At 51.0% G+C, this 12,028-nt stretch overlaps 1 protein-coding gene across 2 annotated transcripts in view; it reads left to right on the top strand.

Moving 5' to 3' along the window:
* Positions 1-1,362: 1,362 nt before the first annotated feature.
* The window catches only part of LGR6 (leucine rich repeat containing G protein-coupled receptor 6), a 216,770-nt gene continuing 206,104 nt past the window's right edge, over positions 1,363-12,028 (top strand). For both annotated transcript variants that reach the window (XM_039533142.1, XM_039533140.1), the window contains exon 1: positions 1,363-1,655. In XM_039533142.1, coding sequence (XP_039389076.1) covers positions 1,435-1,655 — 221 coding nt within the window. In that variant the 5' untranslated portion in view covers positions 1,363-1,434. The remainder of the gene's footprint in view (positions 1,656-12,028) is intronic.

A 12,028-nucleotide genomic window follows, 5' to 3' on the forward strand; every position in this document is an offset into this window, starting at 1 on the left:
GGTCATCCTCACGTCTGTCTGGAAGGTGTTGGGTCGCTCTGTGGGCAGTTTGGAGCTGGAAGCATTTGGTGCAGGAGGCATTTTAGTTGCTCTGACTTTCTGGGCAGTGGAGGGAATGAGCAGGGAAAAGCAGAGCAGCCTCGGAGAGGTCCGAATCTGAAGTTAAACCTGAGACTACGGTCCCCAAAAGAAGGAATGTGGAACCCCCCTAAAGAAACTGACTCCCAGAGGAGATCCCCAGGGTGATTTCACTCTGTCTGTCAGGCTCCTTGCAGGAAGAGGTTTAGAGAAGGGCTGGTTGTAATTTTTGGAGGTGAAACCTAGTTTTTGTCTTGACAAACTGTTTCCCCTTCAGTAACACAGTGGATAGAAGAGACCAGCACTTGTTTCTATGATTCCGGGGTGGGTGTGTATGTGTGTGGGGGATTTTCTGTTGTGCACCTTTAGCATGTAGCATTTGACGCTACATTTAGGAATAACCTTATCACTTCTGCTCTCCAGGTGTTGTCTGTTTATCGCCATAAGGCACAGTCCTTGATCAAAGGAGAGATGTCATCCACCATGAAACATGGTGCTGTGAGCTCAGAGAAGGAGCGGAGGCAGGATGGTCTAGTGACTAGGGACTAGTCTAGGAGTCAGAAGAGCTGGATTCAGTTGCCTGCTTTGCCACAGTCTCCCTTGAGCAAGTTAATTAGTCTTCCGGTGCTTCAATTTCCCATCTGTACAATAGCACTGTGCTGCCTCCCAGAGGGGTGTGAAGGGTGAAGAGGTGTTCCCATGCTGTGGTGATGGAGCCATAGAAGTACCTAAGATAGGTAGATAACAATGAAGTTTTTGGGTGGCAGCAGCATGGCTTATTCAGACTAGCTCCCCCGAATGTTAACCCCTGAATTCCCAGCTGACGGTTGGGTTTAGGGAGCCAGCCCCAGTGCACATGCCTCCAAAGGCATGGCTCAGGGGTCCCGGTCAGTGTTTGAAGTGCTGGATGGGGCAGGATCAAACCCCTGTTTAAATTACTTTCTCCCGGAGGAGTCGGCTTTCCTTTCCCCTGCGCTGCTATCCCACAAAAACATTGCAAAACAAAGCACGAGTCCTGGAGCTACAAACAGGTCTTTATTTGTTGGGGTATTTTTTTTTCCTTCTTCTTCTTCTCTTTGAATGAAATTCCTGCCAGCTCTCCGGGAGAGAGAGGGAGAGAGCAGAAAGTTCCTTTAGCTCCTCCTCTCGGAGGCTCTCACGCCCCTGCCCTGCCCAGCCTGTGAAACCCAATAACCAAGATCATTCAACAATGCCTCCCCTTCACTGGCTGCATCTTTACTACGCTCAGGAGTGCAGGGGATCCAGTGCCTGCTGGGTCTGAGAAATCAGACTCTGTCCGAGCAGCCCGCTGAGATCAGAGCCACTGAGCCAGTGCCAGCCACCCTCACCCAGCTCATGTGGGCTGCAGCTGTGACCAAGATGGACAAACTCTTCTTCTGGTGCACTTTTCTGTTCTCCTCCGCCACTCTCCAGGTGGCATCCACGGACCCAGGTGCTGCGCCCTCATGCCCGCCTCAGTGCCACTGTGAAGAAGATGGCATAATGCTCTCAGTGGATTGTTCAGAGCTGGGACTCTCCCAAGTCCCTGTCAGCCTGAGCCCCTTAACGGCTTACCTGTAAGTACCGAACTGTCATTTGCTTTGCAGTGCAACTGCTGTCCTTGGGGCACAAGGATAGACACCCTCCCACCCCACCCCAGAATCAGCTGCAGCTTGCTTGGGCTTGGAATTTGGGGCCACACTTTGGTGATATAAAATTTCTACCGCAAATTAGAAACAAAACAAAAAGGCAGCTATTATTTCAGGACCTGTTGAGCCAACTCCCCCCTCCTCCCTATGCCCCTCTGCATAATGCTGTTTATACTGTGCTGTTCTGCATGCTTTGCTTCTTGATTGCAACGGATCAGAGGAGCTGGTTTGCTGGGCAGATTCTGATTGTTTGAGAGTATAATGGAGTATTTATACTGAGCAATTACTGCCAACTGTCCTGGATCTTTCTGTCCAATATTTCAATAGCTGTGATAACCCCTGGCTTTGGTGGCTTTCAGTTTGGGTTGGCCACCAGCAGAGTGTTGGAATTGTCTGTTTCAGACAGAGAGTAAAGTTTCACCAGGTGGTTCAGTTCAAAGATCTTAATTTTCCAAGTGTTGGCCCAGCCCTGTTGCCACAGGGAACCCAACAGGGCTCAATTCAGAGAGGATTTTGCAGGGTTGACTTCTAGCACCACGGATGGTCCCAGTGGTTCCGCTCCGGTTACGTCCCAGTTGTGGAGAGGACTGGGATTAACCTGCCCTCTTGAGAACTTCCCCATGTTCTACAAGGGGGGGCTTGGAAGGGCAGCTGGTTGCCTCCACTGGGGATGGTGCCCTTCTCTGCATGAGAGAGGTCGGCTTTGGCATTCCCTGGGAAAGACGCTTTGTAGCTGTATTCACAACAGGTTTAGCTGTGCTGCAGCAAGGATGGGAAGGAGCTTGGCTTTTGAATTTAGGGACAGAGCTGAAGGGCTGCCAGAGAAATGTATTCAACTTAAAAAACACATTGTATAGCTGGCAAACAGTAGCGGGTTGTGCTGAGCACCCCGGTCAGTGCAGGGGGCAGTCTTGCCTAGTGCCTAGACTAGAACAACAGGTTTAGGAAGGAGGAAGGAGCCCTGGCTTGTATTCCAGACTTTGCCACTGATTTCCTCGGGCAGGTCGCTGCCTCAGTTTCCCCCCTCTCTGAGGTGAGGATAATGATACTGACCCTCCGTTGTGAAGTGCTTTGAGAGCTCTGGATGGAAGGTGCTAGAGAAGGGTGCCATCTCCTCTCCCCAGTCCATTTTTGCCCGAGGCAGAGTTGGCATTCAGCCCTCCTGTTGCAGTCTCTCTCTCTGTCTGTCGCTGGCAGTCAGGTGGGAAGGGCTGTGCGGGATCCCATTCAGAATGAATGCTTTTCATCGGTGAGCAGGAAATACAAGGGAGCCGCCTAGTGCAAGGTGCATGTACCTTTAGGTGGGGACCCTGCGGCATGACTGTCACCCTCTGGTGTCTCCTATCGTAGAAGCATCTCACCCTAAGCATCTTGTACACAGCCCTGGTTCTGTCTGCAAACAAGCATTGCTGGATGAGGGACGCCAGCTTTGCCCGTGCGTCCCCAGGGCAATGGATTGTAAGCACAGGAGGCTGCAGGGCTCAGCCAGTGCTATTGTGATGGCAAAGTAAAGCCCTGTCAGGGACCCGTTCCACCTTGTAATTCATTTCAGGACCTGCGCATTCGGCTCCAGCCCTATAAGAACCACACTCCCCAGCCCGCTGCTGGAACACAGTGGGTGCGGGGAGGGTACTGCTAGCCCATGCATGCTTTGCACTAGCCACCGCCTGGGTCACTTAGGTCGCTAACATTATTCTAATAGGATTGTCAGACTATTCATAACTCCTTAGCTACATTAATCAGAGGAGTGCGGGATCCCTGGGGCAAGGACCCTGCCAACCAGGGTGGTCGCTAGCAGTGTGGGCGTGCTGATGCGGCGGCTGTTTGCAGTGGGGTGAGGATTGCAGCCTGTGGGGTGTTGTGAAGACATTTTAGGCCTGATTGTCATAGTCACTGGGTCCCTCACAGGCATAGCAGGTGGCTCAGGACCTCTGAGAACCAGGCTGTTTCTGGATGAGGTCAGTCTTTCCCTTGACAGTCGGAGTCCTGCTGTGCCGATCAATTTCTATCCTGTCCATCCCAAGGTGTCGTTGCCTTTTTAGCTGCTTCGCCCCTTCCCGTGCTTTGCTCGGGGGATTTCCCTGGTACGGACATTAGCCCACTTTGCTCATGTGGTGGCGCCATTGACAGCAGTTTGGAGGAAACGTGCGGACATTGTAACCTCCCGAGCCCAACACCCCATTGGCGAAGCTGGTCTGGGGGAGTTATTGGTGCTTAAAAATTGCAGGCCCCATCATGTGAGGCACTAGAGTGTCTGGCCCCCTGGCACTGCCTCTCAGAGACTTGGGAGAATGCCAGCAAGCTGGCTGCGTGATTAAAAGGCTTCAGATTGCAGATCCTAGCCTGTCAATTAATACGTGACACCATGTAACATAAATACGGGAGATGCCCTGGGCTCGTGGTTACAGCCGGGGACTAGGGGGGCTGGGTTTTACTCCATCTCTGCCACGGTGTAACCTGCTTTGCTGCAAGTCACTGAGGGCCAGATTTTCCAGGGCTCAGCACCCACACTTGGAGCCAGATTTTCCAAACTGCTCAGCAACATTGAGCTCTCCTGTGGGAGGCTGAGCCCTTGTGAAGGTTTCTGGCCTTCAGTCCATTCTGAGGCACCTAAATAAGTGGCCAGACTTTAGGGAGAGCCATGAGGAGAGCAGAGATGCTTAGGGGAGAGCAGAGATGCTTAATGACTTCTTTGTTTCAGTCTTCACCGAGAAGTCTGAAGAAATGCCTAACATAGTGAATGCTAATGGGAAGGGGATAGGTTTAGAAGATTAAAAAAAAAAGTTAAAAATCACTTAGAAAAGTTAGATGCCTGCAAGTCACCAGGGCCTGATTAAATGCATCCTAGAATACTCAAGGAGCTAATAGAGGCGGTATCTGAGCCTCTAGCTATTATCTTTGGAAAATCATGGGAGACAGGAGAGATTCCCGAAGACTGGAAAAGGGCAAATATAGTGCCCATCTATAAAAGGGAAATAAAAACAACCCAGGAAACTACAGACCAGTTAGTTTAACTTCTGTGCCAGGGAAGATAATGGAGCAAGTAATTAAGGACATCATGTGCAAACACTTGGAAGGTGGTAAGGTGATAGGGAATAGCCAGCATGGATTTGTAAAGAACAGATCATGTCAAACAAATCTGATAGCTTCTTTGATAGGATAACGAGTCTTGTGGATAAGGGAGAAGCGGTGGATGTGGTATACCTAGACTTTAGTAAGGCATTTGATACAGTCTTGCATGATGTTCTTATCAATAAACTAGGCAAATACAACTTAGATGGGGCTACTATAAGGTGCGTGCATAACTGGCTGGATAACCATACTCAGAGAGTAGTTATTAATGGTTCCCAATCCTGCTGGAAAGGTATAATGAACAGGGTTCTGCAGGGGACTGTTTTGGGACCGGCTCTGTTCAATATCTTCATCAACGACTTAGATATTGGCATAAAAAGTACGCTTATTAAGTTTGCAGATGATACCAAACTAGGAGGGATTGCAATTGCTTTGGAGTATAGGGTCATAATTCAAAATGATCTGGACAAATTGGAAAAATGTCTGAGGTACCAGGATGAAGTTTAACAAAGACAAATGCAAAGTGCTCCACTTAGGAAGGAACAATCAGTTTCACACATACAGAATGGGAAGAGACTATTTAGGAAGGAGTACGGCAGAAAGGGATCTAGGGGTTATAGTGGACCACAAGTTAAATATGAGTCAACAGTGTGATGCTGTTGAAAAAAAAGCAAACGTGATTCTGGGATGCATTAACAGGTGTGTTGTGAGCAAGACACGAGAAGTCATTCTTCCGCTCTACTCTGCGCTGGTTAGGCCTCAGCCGGAGTATTGTGTCCAGTTCTGGGCACCGCGTTTCAAGAAAGATGTGGAGAAATTGGAGCGGGTCCAGAGAAGAGCAACAAGAATGATTGAAGGTCTTGAGAACATGATCTATGATGGAAGGCTGAAAGAATTGGGTTTGTTTAGTTTGGAAAAGAGAAGACTGAGAGGGGACATGATAGCAGTTTTCAGGTATCTAAAAGGGTGTCATAAGAAGGAGGGAGAAAACTTGTTAATCTTAGCCTCTAAGGGTAGAACAAGAAGCAATGGGCTTAAACTGCAGCAAGGGAGGTTTAGGTTGGACATTAGGAAAAAGTTCCTAACTCTCAGGGTAGTTAAACACTGGAATAAATTGCCTAGGGAGGTTGTGGAATCTCCATCTCTGGAGATATTTAAGAGTAGGTTAGATAAAGTCTTTCCGGGATGGTCTAGACAGTATTTGGTCCTTCCATGAGGGCAGGGGACTGGACTCGATGACCTCTCGAAGTCCCTTCAAATCCTAGAATCTATGAATCTATAAGGGTTAAAATTCAGGCGGCTCATTTGAGTGGCTCGACATAGATTCAGGCGCTTTCTGTTTGGCACCCGACATTCGGACCTTATAGCCTGTGTGCCTCAGTTTCCCTGCCTGTATAATGAAACTAATTATGCTCATCTCTGCAGAGCATTTGACTGCCTTAGAGGAATGGGGCTTGGGCAACGTGAAGGGTTTTCATAATAAGCCCATATGGTTAGGCTCTCTGTCTCAGACAGCAGGGTGAGAAACTGGACCAACGAGTTTGAGGAACTGCCCCCGTCCCTAAAATGTTTCCTCTTGAAGGTGATCAAAGCAGTGCCCAGGAGTCAGCGCTGGCAGCCCGCTGTGTCCTCTTAGCAGTGTGTTGAATCCAACAGCTCCGTCTTTCGCAGCATCTTTGCTATGGGGATTGCCAAGTCCCATTCCTGGTTGGGGGCAGCGGGATGATGGGGAGAAAGACTAAGGCCGCAGCCTGATTTCCCGATAGCCGAGGCAGAGAGCTAGATGGAGGCTGCTCCGGGTGGCAGCAGCTGCAGAGGGGAAAGCTCTCCTGGTGATCTAGGAGGGGCCAGTCCGCCTCGGTCTCTGCCCCGCCAGGTCCCTGGAGAACCACAGTGCCCTGGTGCTGGCCTGCAGGTGGCAGGCTAGAGCCTGCCCCATCTCCCCCAAAGTCCTCTCTGAACTCAGGCCCCCATAGGTGCAGCATGGAGCCCAGCCCCACATGGGCTTTAGTGGCATCTCCAAGGGTCCCCCAAACAGAAGCCCTTTCATTCCCTGAGCTGTCTCCGTGGGGAGTGGGGCAGGGAGCTCCCAGCTGAATTCTCAGCCGGCCTAGAGATTCTGAGCAGGCGCCTGGAATTTAGCAGCCCTGCTGGGAATGTGAAGCCCTGTTGTCACCTTCACCACCCTCTCCCCACTGTGGGAAAGGTTCTCCCACACACTGCTCTGCAGTTGCTGCTTCCGGGGCCACGGGGAGCCGGGCAGGGAAAGCTGGGGACACGCTTGTCACATCCCTCAAGCAGAACCTGCTGCCAGGAGCAACCTGGCCTGCGTTTGCATTCCTGTTTCCATCAGCCGTCTGTGCTGGCCAGCAGCAGGGCTGGGCAGTTCTCACTGACGCTCAGGTTGGGCAAAGCCCAGTACGTATGGCTGGCCAGTGGGGTGTATTCCCACATGGAGACCTGGTCTGCCTGTACCCTCCGTCGGTGTGGGGTGAGGAGGCTCCTTTCCTCTCCTCTGCCCTGCGCTGCAGCAGGCCGCCCTGCTGAGGTGACCCGCCCCTTCAGGGCCTGCTCCCTTTGCTCTGGGCACTAGCCCCAGGGAGGAAGCCAGACCCCCGCTCAGGAGCAGCTCCACCCAAGGGAGTGGCCTTTGTACAGCACCTCCCCCTGCCCCACTGAGCCTGGCTTATCCCACCAGGCGGCCATGCGGCACCAACTCCAGCAGGTGCCGTGGGAGCCTGGGCACGGGAAGCAGGATTCTGAGGGGAGGATAAACCTCTTTCCCGATTCATGTGTTTGCTGGGCCTGAACCAGGCACCTCTGAACCTTTAGGTGATGGAGGGATTTGGAATGGGACTGCCGAGCCAGACTGGCAGCTCAGGCCCACGCGGCCCCAGTCCCTTCCTGCACTGTGGGTGTGGCTAGGGCTCCAGAGGGAGCTAAGTGGGGCCTCGGTGAGTTTCACTCTGTACACATGACTGTTCCACTGGTGGGTGGGTGTGACAGGTCGCCCTCTGGGCCGATCCACGGAGACGCTGAGTCTGTTACAGGCCCCCCTAGAAATTCTGCCTCTTTAGCTGAAGCTGTAGCCATTCAGGGTTTTAGCTCTGCCGGTCCCCAGTTCAACGCCCAATAGGTCAGCCAGGATGGTGACCACCACATGAGCAGACCCATCGTCTCCAATCCGAGCAGCCCAGGAACGTTGCAAGGGCAGGGCTTGAAATCCAGGCTCCAGCCAGCATCCCCCTGTCACAACCGGGCCCTGATATTCTGCAGGGTCCAATCAGAGCCCCGGATCCCAAAACGCCGAACACAAAGTTCTCAGGGTGGGAATTGGGAGGGTGACAGCCTGACTTGGCCCCACGTGTATCATGTACGTAGCACCAGCGGCGCACAGGGCTGCACGAGCCAAACCCCCATCGCAGGGCTGGCTGGAACACACAGGTAGACGAGATTTCCAGCCTCCCTGAATAACTTGCCCCTGCTGATTTCTCATTGGCTGTGGAAAGGAAATGTGGTGAACGGTGCTGCCTGGCAAGACCTTGCTGAGACAGAAACACAGCCACAGCCTGTCTGCAAGGAGAGGCTGTTAGGCTCACGCCATGCACCCAGAGAGAAACATGTGAACACTCTCACTGGAGGGTTGCAATGTAAACCTGCTTTATTTCTCAGAATCCAGACCGATAACGCATGAGAACCCGAAAACAGAAAGAGAGAAAACAGGCTGCTCCCTGAGGAGCGAGTCCCAGCTCACCACACCTTGCTTTAAAATGACTCTTTCCAAGCAGGGCCAGCTCCAGCTTTTCTGCTGCCCCAAGTGGTGAATTGGGGGGAAAAAAAGAAAAGAAAAAAAAAAGATAAAGCCACGATCGGCAGCAGTTTGGCGGCAGCTCTACTGTGCCGCTTCATTCTTTGGCAGCAATTCGGCGGCAGGTCCTTTGGTCCGAGAGGGACTGAGGGACCCTCCACCGAATTGCCACCGAATACCCAGACGTGTGTTGTATCAATCAGACAAGGTACTAACGAGCTTCAACAGGACTTTATTTTTACAGTGGAAACCAAGCTGCTATTGCACACTCTGTAACTCTCACTCCACCTCCTCAACTCCTCCCGCCTCCTTCCTGTTTCCTGTCCTTTCAGACTCCCAACAGCCAGTGCTCCCAGTTCTAATAATTACAAGCGCATCTAAACACCACATTCCCTCCTCTCTTAAGAAACTCTCCCAATTAAAATAAACGTTCTAACCACAGGAACAAATAGGAAACAAGACACTATACTATTGGCAGAAATATTACGCTGAAAACACTGTAGATTACTACATAACATAGTCTCTAGTCCAGGCAGGTGGTCGTCTGGGTCTGACAGGCCATCTCTCAAGCCCCGGTTCCAGTGCAATGTCTTGTTGTGTTGGTTCTACGGTGACGTCATCCAATGCAGACTTGGTATTGGCATAATCTCCTCTTGGTGCATAGCAGGTGGAAGATAAAAAGTATTCCATACCCGCCCATCAGAAAGTCAATAGGGGTAAGGTCCCTTCTTCACTATGATTTTAAGAGGAGCTGTGAATTTATGGTCCCCTTTGAGTAAGATTCCAGATTTTTGTATTCTAATGAAGGAACCACACTCAAACTTTGGTTCCTTAGCACCCTGCCGCTTGTCTGTGAAAGCCTTATACTTTGCTTGGTTTTGTTCATTGCTGTTTTTCTCTTGCAATTGTTTGTCTGCAGTGATAGTGAACTTTTCTGCAAAGGAGTCACAGCGTGGACTGTGTCTCCTGTATCTTTGCTCATTATTTTGGCTTCAGCTGTAGCTGACTCAATCTGAGTAGCAATGGTTATTGCTTTTTCTAGTGTAAGTTGTGGTTCTAGAAGTAAGCGTTCTCTTACATGAAGCATGGTTGTTTTCTCAATGAGCTGGTCTCTAATCATCTCATCTGCCATATTCCCAAAGTCACAAGTTACAATCAGACTCCTCAGGGAAGCAATATACTGCATTATAGTCTCCCCCGGTTTCTGCTCACGCTGGTGAAATCTGTAGCGATTAGCTACTACATTGACTTTTGGCACAAAAAGGTTCTTTAATGCAGTGAGTGCAGTCTCATATTTATCATCTGCAAGGGGAAAAGTGTAAAATATATGCTGCCCTTCTGCTCCAAGGCAGTGGATTAGCAGAGCATGCTTTCTTACTTCAGAAATCTCTGTAGCACTGATTGCAGGCAGATAAGTCTCAAACATATGGATCCAGACAGTAAAAGCAATTGGAGGCTCATCTGGGCTTTGCAGAAAGGGTGCAGGTGGGTTCATAGAATCATAGAATCTCAGGGTTGGAAGGGACCTCAGGAGGTCATCTAGTCCAACCCCCTGCTCAAAGCAGGACCAAACCCAACTAAATCATCCCAGCCAGGGCTTTGTCAAGCCTGACCTTAAAAACCTCTAAGGAAGGAGATTCCACTACCTCCCTAGGTAACCCATTCCAGTTCTTCACCACCCTACTAGTGAAAAAGTTTTTCCTAATGTCCAACCTAAACCTCCCCCTCTGCAACTTGAGACCATTACTCCTTGTTCTGTCATCTTCTACCACTGAGAACAGTCTAGATCCATCCTCTTTGGAACCCCCTTTCAGGTAGTTGAAAGCAGCTATCAAATCCCCCCCTCATTCTTCTCTTCTGCAGGCTAAACAATCCCAGTTCCCTCAGCCTCTCCTCATAAGTCATGTGCTCCAGCCCCCTAATCATTTTTGTTGCCCTCTGCTGGACTCTCTCCAATTTGTCCACATCCTTCTTGTAGTGTGGGGCCCAAAACTGGACACAGTACTCCAAATGAGGCCTCACCAGTGCTGAGTAGAGGGGAATGATCACATCCCTCGATCTGCTGGAAATGCCCCTACTTATACAATCCAAAATGCCATTAGCCTTCTTGGCAACAAGGGCACACTGTTGACTCATATTCAGCTTTTCGTCCACCGTAACCCCTAGGTCCTTTTCTGCAGAACTGCTGCCCAGCCATTCGGTCCCTAGTCTGTAGCAGTGGGTTCAGAGGCAGAAGATCCATCCTCGTTGCCAAAATGTTGTATCAATCAGGCAAGGTACTAACAAGCGTCAACAGGACTTTATTTTCACAGTGGAAACCTCTTTACCAAGCTGCTACTGCACCCTCTGGAACTCTCACTCCGCCTCCTCAACTCCTCCCACCTCCTTCCTGTTTCCTGTCCTTTCAGACTCCCAACAGCCAGTGCTCCCAGTTCTAATAATTACATGCACATCTAAACACCACACTGTGCCACCCCTTTCCATTGGCTGCCCCGAGCACCTGCTTCCTTTGCTGGTGCCTGGAGCCAGCCCTGTTTCCAAGGGCTGTCTGCTGACTGACTTGGTCGACCCAGAATCCACAGCTTCCCGCACTGCCCTCTCGCCTGTGAGCAGGACTGGGAATCCCTCACATCTCACAGAATGGCTTGTCATTTTTAACCAATTTCCAGTACACCACAGAACTGTTCCCCTGATGGATGGGAAGCATTTCCTCGCTGCTCCTCCCAGGAACGGGCTGGGTATGAAGTGGGAAGCTCCCATGGTACTTAGAGGGGAAAAAAATAGGACTTAGGCCAAGCCCCGTCCTCTTGCTAACACACAGCAAAGCACTCCAGCTTTGAGCTGCCAGGGCCTGGCTAGCTGTTAGAGGTGAAGTGAAGACCCTAGACTAATTTGACTACCATTGAGGAGTGCCCACCTCGCACGTAGAAGGAAATCCTGTAGTGGGGCCGCTGCGGGGGTCGGGGGGGGGGGAGCAGTAGCTATCTGGTGCACGGATGTCTCTAGCCACACCAACAGGTCGCATTAGCAGTGGCCTGGGTAGAGGCTGCCTGTCTGCTCCCCAAAGGGGAAATGCAGCAGTGAATGTTGCGGGCAGAGGGAAGCGCGTGGGGCTCCGGAGCTAATGCAAACACCACTCCCAAACACAGATGGGTAAAGCTGTTGGGGGCAGCTTGTGAAGACTGTGCAGGGCAGGGACTGTCTTATTCTGTGCTACTTGCAGCACTGGGGGAGAGCCAGCCCTGCCCAGAGCGCCAGCCCAAGGTCCATGGACTGGGACCCCCCACGGTGCTAGGGGCTGTACAAACACAGAACAAAAAGATGGTCTTTGCTTCCAATCTTGCCATCACCTAAGCCCAGAAGCAGTAAATAGGCTGGTGGACTTAAGGGGTGCTTAGGCCTTGTTCTGCCCTCTGCCCGG

This window comes from Mauremys reevesii, linkage group 4 (assembly GCF_016161935.1).
Source record: "Mauremys reevesii isolate NIE-2019 linkage group 4, ASM1616193v1, whole genome shotgun sequence".
NCBI lineage: Eukaryota > Metazoa > Chordata > Testudines > Geoemydidae > Mauremys > Mauremys reevesii.